Source organism: Blennius ocellaris (genome assembly GCF_963422515.1).
Source record: "Blennius ocellaris genome assembly, chromosome: 6".
Classification (NCBI taxonomy): domain Eukaryota; kingdom Metazoa; phylum Chordata; class Actinopteri; order Blenniiformes; family Blenniidae; genus Blennius; species Blennius ocellaris.
In genome coordinates, this window is record NC_137655.1 from 20,646,279 (window position 1) to 20,661,709 (window position 15,431).

The 15,431-nt window shown below is 42.8% G+C and overlaps 1 protein-coding gene across 1 annotated transcript; it reads right to left on the reverse strand.

Annotated features, from left to right (window-relative positions):
* Window positions 1–649: 649 nt before the first annotated feature.
* LOC308131717 (solute carrier family 22 member 4-like) lies at window positions 650–12,790 on the reverse strand (the record flags this gene model as incomplete). The annotated part of the gene is made up of 18 exons (XM_080498547.1): window positions 650–732; window positions 1,268–1,322; window positions 1,431–2,133; window positions 3,228–3,340; window positions 3,462–3,665; window positions 3,779–3,883; window positions 4,417–4,500; window positions 6,636–6,681; window positions 7,155–7,287; window positions 7,484–7,666; window positions 7,777–7,991; window positions 8,121–8,221; window positions 9,068–9,194; window positions 9,936–10,107; window positions 10,325–10,479; window positions 11,276–11,379; window positions 11,945–12,157; window positions 12,581–12,790. The coding sequence occupies 18 exons, from the start codon at window positions 12,788–12,790 to the stop codon at window positions 650–652; spliced, it is 3,006 nt and encodes a 1,001-aa protein (XP_080354673.1).
* Window positions 12,791–15,431: the final 2,641 nt, after the last annotated feature.

Sequence of the window (15,431 nt, forward strand, 5' to 3'; positions counted from 1 at the left end):
GGGTTTTTTGAGTACCCTGGATTCTGGATTCTCTCCCTGGCAAGGGAGATGGCAAGCTAACCGTGTGAACGTCTGGATTGGACCGAAGAGGACCATCTCTTCTTCATCTGTCGTCCTGTCGGTGTGGTAGGACTCAGAAAGATTAAAGGGACTATCTTTTTTTTTTCACTCCAACTTCTGCGTCTCTGCTCTCGTCCTGCTACCACGTGGCGCTCTGTGTGCGCATCACTGCAGTCTAACTAACCTAGTCCATCCCCCAGCCAAAACCCCAGCACAGCGACAGAGACGACCACATAGCGACACACACTTCGCTGTGTGGACACACACACACACTCAAAGTGGCAAGAACACACTGTGAACCATAGTTATGATGCAGACTTATTTTTGTATAAACAAGATGTACTTTTCTTGGAACATGAGCCGGTCTCTCCAATAGCAATGTAGCTACACTCTATGAGCCAATTAGATTCCTTTCCCTTCACAGAACCACTCTTAAAGCAGAAGTATACCTCTGTGATAAAATTCATTAATTAATTAAATACAGAATGAAATAAAGACTACAATTAAGGATTAAATGAAGATTATGCTCAATGAAAAAAATACATTAAAACATAAAATATTTCTAATTCTCTTTTTCCAACGGGTTACATTACTTTTCCTTTTCGTTTTCCGTGTCCATTTCAGGAAAGTAATCCTGGCTCTCGAGGATTTCTCTGAGCTTCTCATCGGCATCTGTTAAAACACAACGAGGGAAACATTAAACAACTTCACACACAGCAGCAGCATAAAGATATTTAAATACCACAGCATCTAAAGACAAAGAGTGTCTAAAGCCAGGACCTTTGTCTCGAATACATTTGTGTAAACATGTTTGATTTTGACTGTGATTTTTGTGAATGAAAAAACAATTGGAGCTGTGCACTACAATTACCGGCTTCTATGTGAGTAAAGTAGTAGAAGGTAGTGGGCCTATGTTATATCAACATTGTTCCTCATTGAGCAAGTTTTATAGGACATGTTAATTTTCCTTAAAGACAACTGTTACAAGTGACGTAGTTGCTTGGTGACTGTGCAGTTGTATGTGAACTAGTTGTCCATTCACCGTTACCTGATCTGCCTATATATATATAAATATATGTATGTGATCCAGCCCAGTTCTGCTAACAAATGAGGCGTTGGCGAAGGTATATGCTCTACCGAGTGGCCGTTCTTTTACAAAGCTTTCCACACATCTACGCTCAGAATCAGTAAATGTAGATGGACTCACCAGGGTCCGAGGATTTGAATGGCGTTCCGTCTTCAGTATAGAAGATTACGTCATTCTGGAATGGAAACACTCAGTGTGACCGAGGTACACAAACCAGGACAGGAAATATGTGGCGGAAATTACTTCAGTTGAGAAAAGGCAGTGAACCAAAGTCGATACTGACTATATGGCAGTTGGGGCCGTTGTCGGGTGTGTCATAGGGCTCGTTGGGCGTGACGTCGACCCTGTCGTCAGGGCCGTCATCGCGGACATTGTGGCTCGTGGTGTTGGGCGTGTTGTTGGGCATGGTGTTGGGCGTGTTGTTGGGTGTGTTGTTGGGCATGGTGTTGGGTGTGTTGTTGGGCATGGTGTTGGGCGTGTTGTTGGGTGTGTTGTTGGGCATGGTGTTGGGCGTGTTGTTGGGCGTGTTGTTGGGCATGGTGTTGGGCGTGTTGTTGGGTGTGTTGTTGGGCATGGTGTTGGGCGTGTTGTTGGGCGTGTTGTTGGGCATGGTGTTGGGCGTGTTGTTGGGTGTGTTGTTGGGCATGGTGTTGGGCGTGTTGTTGGGCGTGTTGTTGGGCATGGTGTTGGGCGTGTTGTTGGGCATGGTGTTGGGCGTGTTGTTGGGTGTGTTGTTGGGCATGGTGTTGGGCGTGTTGTTGGGCATGGTGTTGGGCGTGTTGTTGGGTGTGTTGTTGGGCATGGTGTTGGGCGTGTTGTTGGGCATGGTGTTGGGCGTGTTGTTGGGTGTGTTGTTGGGCATGGTGTTGGGCGTGTTGTCGGGCGTGTTGTTGGGCGTGGTGTCGCTAGCAGCTGCAGCAGCAGGGAGCCTGCCCCAGTCGCTAAATCGCCACTGCAGCATTTTCAGTAGCGCCCGCCTCACGTCTCTGAGGAGAAAATAAAGCCACACATTCAATTTGTGACCAACCTGCTGATTTGTGTGACCACTTTCAGTGTCGATTTTAAATAACATCCTCATATCTAATTCAACTCTTTGAGATGCATTATGATGCTTTTTGATGATAAACGATCATCAAAAGATGTTTTTTTTATGTTCATGTCTCAAATTGACTTCTTGTGAAGACAATATAAAACATCAATGATGAGCTTCGGCATGCAATCCACACAGACGACCATAGTGACGTACACACCTGTTACAATCAGCCTCCAGCATGACTTGTTCTAAAGTCTGGACGAGCCTGTCCATGTGTGGTTGACGGCTCTGTCGTTTCAAACACATTGTACTTTACTGCATGCCCCACCTTCAACAGTCATATAAACATTTTATAGACATATTTGAATGAGTTTTTGCACCTTGAGCAGTTCTAATGCACAGATGACATTAGAATCCACCGGATTGGACAAAAGACTGGCGAGCAAGTCCTTTAGTCCTGCCAGGAGGACGTCCGCGCGAGCCGGGTGTCCACTACAACTCTTAACCTAAAAATAACATCAAATACATGAGTTTGTTATGGGTGGGTTATCTTTTTGTGACTTTTTCCTTTTATTATGAATAAATGTAATGGGAATGACTATGTATTCACAGTGGTGGAAAAAAAGGTTTTAGACGCCCTTAAAATTTTACACAATCTCAAATATTATAATGACACATCTTTTTTGTCTTTCAAGCAATACTCTAATGCAGCCTCGCCTCTTGTAGAGGTGAAAGGTGATGACAAAAATCCTGCGAGCATTTCAAAAGAGAACCTCACACACACGGGGCAACACGGGTGTATTCTTACCTCCAGATGTAAATAAAGCTCTCCGAGGAAGAGGACGAAAGAATGAAACCTCGTCTGAGTGGCTGCGTCGCCTCGGACCGCTGCGTCTCTGTCTTCATAGTCCAGTCTGCACCTTTATCAAAAAAATAAAAAGATAGCAATCTAAATTTAAACACTTCATGCTGATGAGGGGTGTCATCAGTCAAAAGCTTTTCTCTGAATTCCAGATAAACACAGATTAAATATTAAATTGAACGTACCTTTTCAGGAGCAGCTGCCGGAACGTCCCGCTGGGTGGGCTGATCGTCAGGTGACGTGACAGGTAGCTACACAGCCTGGCTCCAGTGGTGGAGAAATTTGGAATGCCAGTAGACTGCAATTACCAAAAAAAAAAGAAATACTTTGAATTAAAAAAATAAACTATGATACCTTGTTACATGTTTCTGTGACGGTGGTCCAAAAAGGCTTTCAATGAGGAGCAAGTGTCTCCCAACCTGTTTGTAGATCAGCTCCACAAGATCCTCGAGCAACTCTTCGGTGGTGACGAAGACGTCGAGGATGGACGTCATCTCGTCAGCAACGGACTCAAAGGAGCTGGACGAGGAAGCGAGGCGTCCCAGGTAGTGCGTGACTATGTTGCTGAGTGAGGTTTTGACATCACCATCACTGTCATCGTCACTGTCATCGTCCAATGATTCCTAACACACAAGAAGGACAAGGACATACAAATGTAAAAAAAAAAAAAATTAAAAAAACAGCATTTACAACAGAAATGACTACTATATGTGTAAAAGAAAAAAAAAATTCTTACATCACTGCGAGTTTCTCCAACGGGGACAAACTCGGGAGCTGTCGCCGAGAGAGTGGACCTTGTGGTGGTCTCCTCAGCCCGCTGCTCCATTTCCTGCTCGGCCTCCTGCACATCAACAAACAAACAAACCAAAATACGGGATTGAGCAGAAATGAGGACCGCGAAAGAGAGGAAAGACACTGTTAACGTCCACAGAAGGACACCGGGAGGAAGAAGTCACAGCGCTCTTCTTCACAATAAGGAAAAGGTCTACTTTGGGCTTTTTTGTTTCATTGATTTATAAAGTTTGAATTAGCGCAGCAGATTTTGGCTTCAATTTCTTTCACAAAAACATGGTACTTTACTACTATAGACACACTCCCAGTCGTAGTATTTTTGGACTAAAGTCTCGGCCACAGTTCCATACTTATTATCAGAGGTGCACCAAATAAATGTTTTTTATTTTGTTATGCTAACTCAGAGGATCTAATTCGGGATACTGTAGATGGAGTAGAGGTAGATGGAATCTATATCCGTCGCCTACTGCATGAAATGTTCATTTAAACATTCATAATACTGGTCTAAATTCTGCCCCGACCTAACACAATTGTCATAAGTTGTATTTCCAAGTAATTATTACAATTTTAAATGCCACTTACCCAGTACAGAGAGGGCTCTGGGCTCCAGTACTGACGGCCCCAGTACGGAACGTGTTGTGGGACCGATCCAGGAGGCTGGGGGTTCTAGTACACAGGTATGAAGGAGAGAGAGCCCATGTCCTGCATTAAATGGGGGTCGTCGAGCCAGAAAATCTGAGTTGTCATCGTTTTTGGAGGAAAAATGCTCCGGTGGGTCGATGGTGGGTCATGAGACGGCAGGCAGAGCTAACGTGTCAAGAAACGGCTAATGACAATTGCCTTTCATCTGCCTCTGACCCTTTTAAAAATAAACAGGCTATGCAAATTAGACCACGCCCCAAAACAAAGCGACGTAACATTAGCCACGCCTCCAGCCAGAACGTCACAATATTGGCCACGCCCCCAGCCAGAACATGCAATATTGTCATCTCGGCTTCAGGCTCTTTGCAGACATTTACACAGAATTGTTTGAGTGCTGAACTAAATCGCACAATTACTTTCCAGTAATCCGTGTGTGTTTTTGACTCACTTCTCATAGTTTGAGACAGCGGTCCAGCCGTCATTTGGATAATCATTCTTCGGAAATGACGGCCGAAAAAATAGCGGACGGGGTTGCTCAAAGTCGTCTAAAATATGTGTATAATGTCCATCATTAACTATTGCCAAAATATAGTGAATTATCAACTACAGTAAACAACTCGCGCAAAAAGATGACGTAATCGGCCCCTCTCCCCCCCACTGCGGTTCCGTAAACGTAATTCCCTACGTTTGCAGTCCAACACGTCACTTCCTGTATGTCGCTTATGTGAACGGCAGTTCATATGCATCATTTCCGGTCACGCTTCCGCTTTGCACGATTAGAAGATGGCGGCGACCTGTAAAAGAGTATGGCCGTGTTGGATTTCCACACTGACATCTCTTGGCATCATTCGTATAAAGAATTACGCAATACCATGTCAATTACCTGGGACCACATAACCTGCATGTCCTGGCTTTCCAAATAAAAGCTCCAAACTCCTTCTAAATAAAAGTGCTTGTTTATCAAAAAATACAATGTTGACTTGAAATGGATATTATGTGATTAGCCAGGCTAGGGGTTTGCTGGCTTTCCAAATCAAAGCCCCCAATTTTTCAAAGTAAAAGTCCTTGTTTATCAAAATTACAGTCAAAATCTTAGAAATTCATGTTGCGTTGTTAGCTAGGCTAGGGTTGAGCTGGCATTCAAAGTCAAAGCCCCAAACCCGTTCAAAATAAAATCCCTTGTTCATTAAAAAATTACAGCAAAAACCTCCAAAATTTATATTTAGGGATTTTTTTTCAATATGAAAGTCATCTTCTTTGTAAAAACCTTAAAAAATGTATAGTCAGTCAAAGTTAGAAGATGATTTCCGTCGTTTCGGTGGTTGGAGACGAGCAGATTTCAGTGTGGAAAGTGAGAGACCCTCACGTCCCCCATGGTGGAGCCCTGAACGAGTCCCCTGGTGTTAAAGGAGCATTTGATCCATTGTGTTGTCCGTTACAATGTGAATCAACAATAAAGAAACACCTCAGCAGGCTTGTCATTCTTCTTTTGGTGCTCGCTGAGACGCCGTCAACATTTAACAACCCCATGCTGCCTACATAGGTTTTTATGATTTTTAATGCAGGCCGTGAGCCATGTTGTTAATAAAGTGTCTGACAGTGATGAAACATTGTTGGAGCTTTCTCAGAAATACATGTACACAATTTTATTGAACACATTTTATACAACATTTACACAAAGTGCAAATTTCCTCATTGTAGTGATACAAACCAAACCAAAAACTCCAAAGGTATAAACAATATACAGGTTGATATTAACAAATCTTATATATAGACATTTTTGATGCTGTTTGCACCATTCATAATCAAGTAAATATTCTCGTCACCAACATTCGTTCCACGTCTATTTTCTCAAATCAGCATGTGAATTAAACCGAGTAAATCCTTATTGCTGTTCACATAATGTTCAAATAATTTGTTCCTGTGTATGTTTTAGTGAAACTGAAATGTATTGTCCATTTATCAATTGTCATGAACGAGTCAGAGTGTCTCTGTGGCCTCAAGCAGCATTTCCACGTTGTCCGATTTCAGAGACGCTGTTGTGGTGGCGGAATGACATGAAGCCACATTTGCTGAAAGCCTTGGTGTTGCTGTCAGGAATCTTAAAGCTGAGTTGTGCAGATGATTTCAGGTGGAATACTCTGGCCTTTAGCGGTCACCTCCTCATCCTCTGGAGAACATCTGGAGGCACATGGCCACCTGAAGCTGCAAGACAGGTGGGACAAGTTGCATCAGTTAAGGGACAATTAAAAATATCTACTCAACTCTTTAAAGTTTTCTTCTTCATGGATGAATCTTATGAATTTGATCTAATTCCGTTTTGTTAAAATTAACATTTAGATGCGTAACGATTTTCTGTAAAGCCTTCTTAAGAAGATTTAAGGTGGTAATATTGCCACGTTTTCTACGGTAATATTACTTTATAAACCTGCCATAAGGAAAGACGTTCTTCTTTGACCAAGGTTCCATTTTGAAGCAGCAGTCACACAATACTGTATATTTTGACTTCAAAATAAATCGCAGAAAACCCATAGATACAATAGGATGTGTGGTAATGTACCTGAAGAGACGGCAAGGTGACACTGTCCCTTTCCAACACTCAACAAAAGTCCCGTTGAAATTCTCCTCTACGACAGCGTGACGACCCCCTGGAGGAGGTGCCATGAAGCCAGACTTACCCTGCCTGTGGAATCTGCTCGATGGTGTCGGGCAGCGGCCGGCCGAAGGTCTCAGGCAGGACGAGGCAGACCACAACGCTGAGGAGGGACAGACCCCCCACGATGATCCAGGGCAGGAACTGGCTGAACACGGCTGCAGACAGAAGCAGGGCAATCATTGTACGGTTCGCGATGTCATTTCATTCTTACATAAGTGGATCAGCTGATGTAGAACCTGAATACACACCAAAGGTACAGTGGGATGTTGATCAACAGCGACGATGGTTATAATCCAACTCGGGTTCACATAAAGATTAACCGGTTGAATGAAAACGTGTCGGAGGTCTCACCCAGCTGCAGCAGGTACGGGGACACGGCAGAGCCGATCCGGCAAAATGTAGCACAGGATGACATGGCGGTATTCCTGATGCCTGTCGGGGCCAGCTCTCCGGTGTACATGTACAAAATGCCGGTACCCATAAGAACACCGAATTTACCCAGAAGCACCAGGGCCAGGGTGACAGTTGATTGGGCTGCAGTGAAGTAAGAAAGAAAAGAAAAGAAGGAGAAGAAGTTGGCGGAGGTGAACAAAAACAGTGTGTTGTGGAGGAAACAATGCATGTGATCTTGTGCTCTCACTCACAGTGCAGAGTGACCTGGATGAGGAGCAGCGCCAGGGACGCCAGCAGGCCCGCGCCGATGAACGACAGACGGCGGGGAAGCTTGCGTGCGGCCAGCCAGCTGGCGGCGTGCCCTGGGATCTCCACGGCCGTCAGCAGGGAGTAGCTGAGGTAGGGGTTCCCAGACAGACTGGAGGTATTGAAGGCCAGTCCAAAGTAAGAGATAGTGACCGAAAACCTGCAGCGACATAAGAGGACGACGCTTTACTTTGAGGAAAACAAAATGTATACGGAAGGTTCCAATTTGCAAAGAAACAAAAAATCTACGGAACATGATGCCGGTGTTGTATAAATGCTATGAAGTTACCACATGATCCAGAGGATGAGCGTTATATTCCGGATGTTCGTGGTCTTCAGCAGGTCCAGGAAGCCAAGAGACTCTGACTCTTGGGGTTCAACTTTTTCAACCTGAGAGACAGGATCAGGACATTCATTTTATCACTCGTGAGGTTTTACAAGGACAGAGATCTGCTACCTTTATGACCAAAAGAGCAATTCTTGTCACGTTCTATCAAATAAAATCAGTCTAGAGCCACAAAATATGTTTAGTATTTAAAATGACAACAGCATGGCTTATTAAGGTGTAAAGTTTGACCACATCAATAATAATCGTGTTTTTTTTTTCTTGTATTGAAGTTCCCTAAGTACAATTTAGAACAGTCAACATTTTATTAGTTTTTTGCATGTTTTTGAATCTGTGTTTAGTGGTTCCATCTTTTTTTTTACAAGCAAATTTAAGGGATTTTAATTGTTTAATTTAGTCTTTTCAGCTGTTTTGTGTATTTTTTTTCTCTCCTTTTTTTGTGGTTCACGATGGTTGTTGCTGTTTTTCACTCGTCTGAAATGTTTTTACCATTTTTAAGCCTTTTCAGCAATTTAGGTTATGTTTTGTTTGAGCTATTTTGGCTGTTTTTATTTTTTTATTTAATTTCCTGTTTAGACAAAGCATAGGACACTTTTGAACAAGTTTCCTTTACACATTTTCTTTACGAGTTTCTTCGATTTTTTTCCATTTTTATTTATAATAACGTGTATTCATTGTACCTTAGGAAAGGTTACAAGACATCAACTACATTTAATAGAATACAGACATATAGAAAATTACAAAGTTACAAAATTATATTATATATATTTGATGCAGGTGGCATTTATCATTTCTATTATTCTTCTATATTCAAGTGGACTGCCTGATGTCAGAGGTTCCTTTTCACCCAGACAGTGATGTACAATGCAGTGGAGTTCAGAGGTTCTTACGTTGGCTGAGACAAAGATAACAGGTGGAGTGTCCACTCGGTTCTCTCGAGCTGCTGACCTCAGGACGAGTTCTGCTTCCTGCAGACGACCCTGAGACACAAGCCAGCGAGGAGACTCTGGAACCATCCTGTGAGTCACGGCAAAAAATAAATAAGTACAATCAGTATTTAATATCATCCCAAACATGTGCAGCACTGTTAGGAATCCTTTCTAAAGAGTTGCTGCTGAGCAATGTCTGACGCCATAGAGCAGGGGTGTCAAACATGCGGCACGGGGGCCAGAAGCGGCCCGCCAGAGGATCTAATCCGGCCCGCCATGTCATTTTTTCTTTTTTTTTTTTAAAGTATAAAAATGAAAACGGACAGAGCCTGATCTAAAAACACTAGATTGGCAAAAATGACATTCAAAACCACCCCTTGGTCAGAATTTATGAATGCATCTGTGGAGGTCACGCAATGCAACACCTTTCACAATAAAGGTGTCCAATTTATGTGAAGTGATACTTTAGACACGCAAACTCAAAAAAAAATTCCAGATGATGGCAAATTGTTTCAATCCTGAATAAAAATATGATATCCAGACACAGGTGACTGAGGGTTTGGTTTTTTTTGCAAATATAATAATATCTGATTTCCTTTAATATGTAAATTTCAGAATAGACTGGCAAATGCTTGCAGTTACAAAAAAATTCAAAAGAAGGAAAGACTTTGCATTTGTCCATATCTGCAGTTTAACATGTTACGTTTGACTTGTTCGGCCCTCCAGAGGTCAGATCAGGTTGGATGTGGCCCCTCAACTGAAATCAGTTTGACCCCTGCCAAAGAGTGAATGCAAGGAGAATGTGAAGAGTGTAGTGAGGCGTTCTCACCACCAGAGGGGGATGCAGGCCAGGCCGGGCGCAGCCATGACCAGCGCCAGATACCTCCAGCTCTGGAGCAGGTAGGCACTGCCACACAGCAGCAAAATACCGAACACATAAGCAATAGGGAAACACAGGTTGGTGTAGAAAATCCGAGTCCCTCCGATCAGGAGCTCTGAGCCTGTGAAGATAAGAGAGGTTAAAGAATTTTAAAAAAGAATCAATGTGGCAAAATAGAAAGGGATTGAAATGATTTTCAACGTCCTTTCTGTTGTGGATAGTCTCATTCTGTCCTCCCAACAAGCCTCTAATTAAATCAACAGCATTATCTTTGAGCATGTGGCCAGCAGAGGTGATTATAAAGATCCCATTGTCCCGAATATGTAAACGCCACATACCCAGCACGAAAGCCACTATGTAGCTGGAGATTTGACCCATGCCCAGCAGGGAGAACAGAACCGTGAAGACGGGCCAGGATGGAGCGAAGGCCAGAGCGCAGCTGAAGACACTGAGGATGGCGATGGCGCCAAACATCGCAGGCTTCCTGCCAAACCTGCAGCAGAAACACAGGGGAGTGGTCAGCTGCAACACCAGTGTGTATGCAAGCGACCTTTTTTAACCATCACTTTGTAAATCCAAACACATGGGCGTCCTCAGCTAAAATCACAATCACCCAGGAACTGTCATGGAAGAAGGAAGGTCTCAAAATGCCAGTACTATTCAACACTGGTCTACCTATATTTATCTATTGAACTTTTATTTTTCATGTGCCAGAATTTTGTTTATTGTCATTAATATTGTTATATAGTGTTCTATTTCCATTATTGTGTGTTCTAAATGTTATTATTTATTCTTATGTCCTATAAAAACTGTTGTTTTGGTGCAGAACATGTACCTTAATTATAATTGTATAATTGTTGTTTGTGATGAATAAAGGACTTGACATTAAAAAGTTACGTCTTGACCACTGGACCACGAAGCCCTCGGTTACAGCAACAATGTTTAACTTTGTGAGCTGTTTTCACTGTGGATTACACGATGTCCCCAAGTACTTGAGACAATCATCCACCTCCAAAGTTAGTTTTGTTTTCCCTTACAGCTGCTTTGCTTTAATTTATTCATCACTGTTTCTTAGAAATATCTTTATTTTACTTCAAAAGCTTTGAATCCAACTGACAGCCACTAGATCGCTTACATCATGTGTTTGTATTTTCATTTCAGTAGGAAACCATGTCAACATTGATTTTCAATATTTCAGTATATTGTATATCCTCTTGCTAAACTCAGATAAGTTTACATAACATGTGCTCTGTTCACCACAATTTCACAACACACAGAGTGAAAAGCACCTGTCTGAGATCTGTCCAGAGAGGAAACATCCAGCAAATCCCCCAATGAAGTAGGCGAGGGAGGTCAGAGGCTGTTTCCACTGGTCACTGCACACCAGGCCGAACTACGTAACAACAGGGTGACTTATTTTGTGGCGGGAATAGACAGGAAGTGGAAGAGCATCGTATTTCGTGACGTGATTCTGAACGGTTAGGGTTTAACAAATGAACATGTCTCTCTTTTTTTCAAACTTTGTCTTTTCCTTTAAACCCATTAAGTTGACACATGACATCAGGTCGGTTACATAATAGGAGAATTGCAAGTCAGACCATTTGTAGTTTCACATCTTAGTTGGTTAATGAATGTTGATACTACAGTCTACTCATTCTGTGTGGCCTGAGAGGAAGCTTCAAAAAAAAGAATGATTCACTTCACAGTGGAGAGGTGGACGATGATCAATTGAACCTTTTTTGAACTACACGTGAACTGCAAGTACTGCAAAGGCCCACATGCATATTAACAGTTTAACTATATACAGTTCGTTAATTTCAATGAGCCATGAATCACATACATAGTTAATGTCAGTGGTCCCAATTTTGGCATGAGACCCTCAAAACAATCACAGTGGTGCATCCCTGGTGGAGAAGAGGAAGGAATATGAAGTCGTTATTGATTAACAGTCTCAGTACCTCAGTGACAACAGTGGAATGGTAGTACTCCTTGTTGTAGGTCCATCCATCTGTACATCCTTCCTGTTTGAGCGTGGACAGAATAATCCCTGGACCTGATCCCAGGTCAGAGTGGTTTTGGTCCAGGCTGGGTTTTACTCCAAAGAAAGACAAGTTCCTCAGTGTGTCCAGCTCATACCGGCTGCAGCTGCTTCTCTCCGACTGCCCGGCCACCTGACGGCAGGAACACAGTGTCAGTTATTTCACATTGATATGTCTAACTTGTACAGCAGGAGCAGGCTGCACCAGAACACACTGTTTCAGCACAAAATTGCATTTGTGTCCACCTGATGTGACTTAGTCCCGCTTTTTTATTTCTGGCTTTAGTTTACACCAAATGTTTTTTTTCTTTTTTAAAGTCATTGACGGTGTTTGTTGTTATGGTGCTACAGTTTATAGGACCACAGGTTGTTTTCACACTAGAAACAGAAGGCAGTGCAACAAGTGAGAAAAACACAAACTTCAAGGTAGAGCATTGTTGTATGGTAAACTCTTCTGCATTGTCCACATCTGTATCACAGGTAATAATAATCCAGCCACCAACTAAATGTTACGCAGATCGGAGTCACTTTGTCCTATCCCCCCCCCCGCTCTTACCTGCACCGGTATGCTGGCCTGCTGCCACTCCTGGCTCAAGTTGCTGTGTTCAGGGATGTGGCAGTGGTGCTGGGGGGCGGCCAGCAGGAAGATGACGGACAGGATGTTGCATCCAGCGGGGACGGCCATGAGACAGAGAAGGGCAAACATTTTCTTCTGGTACGGACCCCAAGTCCCCAGGAACGACACGGACGCCTCATAATCTAACATCTGACTTGGCTCCATGTCTTTTTTTTTTCCTTTTTAAACTTTTCAGCACCACAAAAACACTTAAAAAGACTGTTTAACTGATCAAATGAACTACAACAGACTCATTTAGAAAAGAAAAAAAACGAAAACAAAAGTAACAACTACAAATAAAAGGAAAACATGTTACAAAAAGCACAATAACTCCGCTTACATGTAAAAAAAAGAAAAAAGAAAGGATAAATATTACAGCTGTCTGTGTACAAAAACAGTCAGTGTGCCTCTCCACCTGTCCCTGCAGCCTCATATATTTCAGACAAGACTACAGGACTCCACCTCTCATCCTCCTTCCCCCGTGGCTCTGAGTTCGTATTGGAGCAACAGTGATGGGGGAGAGGAAGTGAACCTCCCTTTACTCATCACATTTGCAAATATAATTCAATTTAAGAAAATCTATAAGGGATCAATTGTTTTTTATTTCTTTGTATGTTCAAAATAAAGTTTCATTCATTCATTCGTAACGTGACAATGTCAGTATAGCCATCGGACCCCTGTGTCAGAGTCCTGTCTCACGAGCTGGACCAGCAATGCAGTTATTTTCAGTTTACATATCAGAAATACGTTTGATTATCCTGAGCCTATTGAGGTTTCTTGTTGTTAAACGCTTCATTCTAATACATGTTGTAGAGATGATATAACTGAATGGGATTCAATCTGCTTAATATGAATAGATGGAAATGTGAGGTCAGTGTGGATGTCGTTGTCTGTGGGTTCCTCAGACTTAAGGAAATAACAGTTATAGATCCGCTTTCACAGGAAGCTGCTAGACACCTTGCCCGGTTGAAACAGTTTTCTGGAAAAAAAACAAAAACAAAAACACACGGGCCATTGTCCAACAGTGGATAAGACGATATAAAGAGCGGTCAAATTTAGTGATATTCACAAATTTAAAAAAACTACTCAGACAAAGAATTGTGGTGTTTTACAGAAATAAGAATGATGAACACATTTTGCATTTTCAAACAGATTTTCCTGAGGGCGGGCAGTAAGGTGCTCTGTTTGCATGAGACTCGCCGCGAAGCATCTGAGCTACATGGGCCGCATTGTTACAGCGTAGATCCCATGATCGCCAGTGAGAAGGAACAGATTCTTGACTGGTACAGGGCAGCCTCTCGAGGGACGTTCAACTTTGAGCGGGAGGCTCGGCGTTGCTGTCTTAACGACGCAGAGCTTCTGCGAGAGGGTAGCGTCCGATTCAGACGCGAGTTTCTCAGCGAAACACGGGTCGACCCGTTCTGCTGCGTCACGATCGCATCGGCACTGGCTGCATGAAAGTGTTTCTCACTAGTTTCCTACCACCCAGCACCCTGGCCGTGCCGTCTCCAGGCGATTACAGGCATCAGTGTTAAGAGATGTTCGAACGCCTCCATTCAGCGGCGACCATGGGAGTCGGAAACCCCATACCTTTGTATCCAGCGTGTGTTAAGCAGGGGTGAGAAGGAAATTCTTCGTAGACGGCTACGCTGGATTTAACGGAGAGAAATTCGTCTTTTAGTTTTTCGGTTGCTTTCTCACGGCACACGGTACACGCCAGGTTTCCGAAGAAACCGTACATTACGTCAACGATACCTCTCTTGACCCGTTTGTCAACAGCACTTGCCCCATTACCCGGCGACCTGTGAGCTGGAGGGGGGGGGGGGGGGGGGGGGTGAAACTCGCCTCATGGTTCAGTTCGCTGCAGATCTGTGAGTCTTTAAGGAGTGTTTCATTCTTTTCATTCTACACATTCAATAAATGTTTCTGAAGCGAAGGTTCGATTTGAGCAAAGCTACAAAAACCACAACACAGGTAAGCAAATGTTTTCCCACGAAAAAATAAATAAATAGAAGCAAGACTAGTTGTAATGATCCAATTGTAGTTGAAAACAATCTCACTGCTGGATTCATTGAGCTTATAGAAAATGGATGGTTTATATCGATAACCTGCTGTTAAATGAGTTTACAGTGAGATCATCATGTGAAAACATCTGCTGCCCAAATTACTTTATAAAAATGCAATGAGATGGTACATATATTTATTTACACCAACACCTACTTGTTTCAATAAGCATATAAGACTGGCATTCATTAAACGTTTTATGAATCAAAGACATTTCACCAAAGTTGAGTATTTTCTACTTTCATCATTGAATTTTTCTGATATTTAATGAGGTTTTGAGGATTATTGTTTTTTGGTTTTTTTAACGTGTATACGGCGAGAGCCACATTGAAGGATCATATAATCCGAGGCATTTTGTCAGAAAGTTACGTGTGTTTGAGGAAGAGTTGAAGGGTTGCCGCTGATACTCTGTCACCGTTTAACTGGCCTCAGAACAGTGATAACATTAACAGTTGTCAGCCTGACACCACATCAGCAGGCGGTCAATGATCAATGAAGTCCAGCTCAGTCCAGTTCGCAGTCTGATCGCCACAGAACCGGTTTCTTCAGGCTGGACCAGGCGACCTTCAGTCTGCATACAAAGGTGTTATAAGTGAATGCAGCTCGGGACCGTCAACAAAACAAAAACCACACGCTAAAAAGATCATGTTTCCTTCATTAATGTTGGAGAAAAGCCGTCCGCATATTTCAAACTTACTTGAAGAGGGAGGAAGATGGAAATACATTG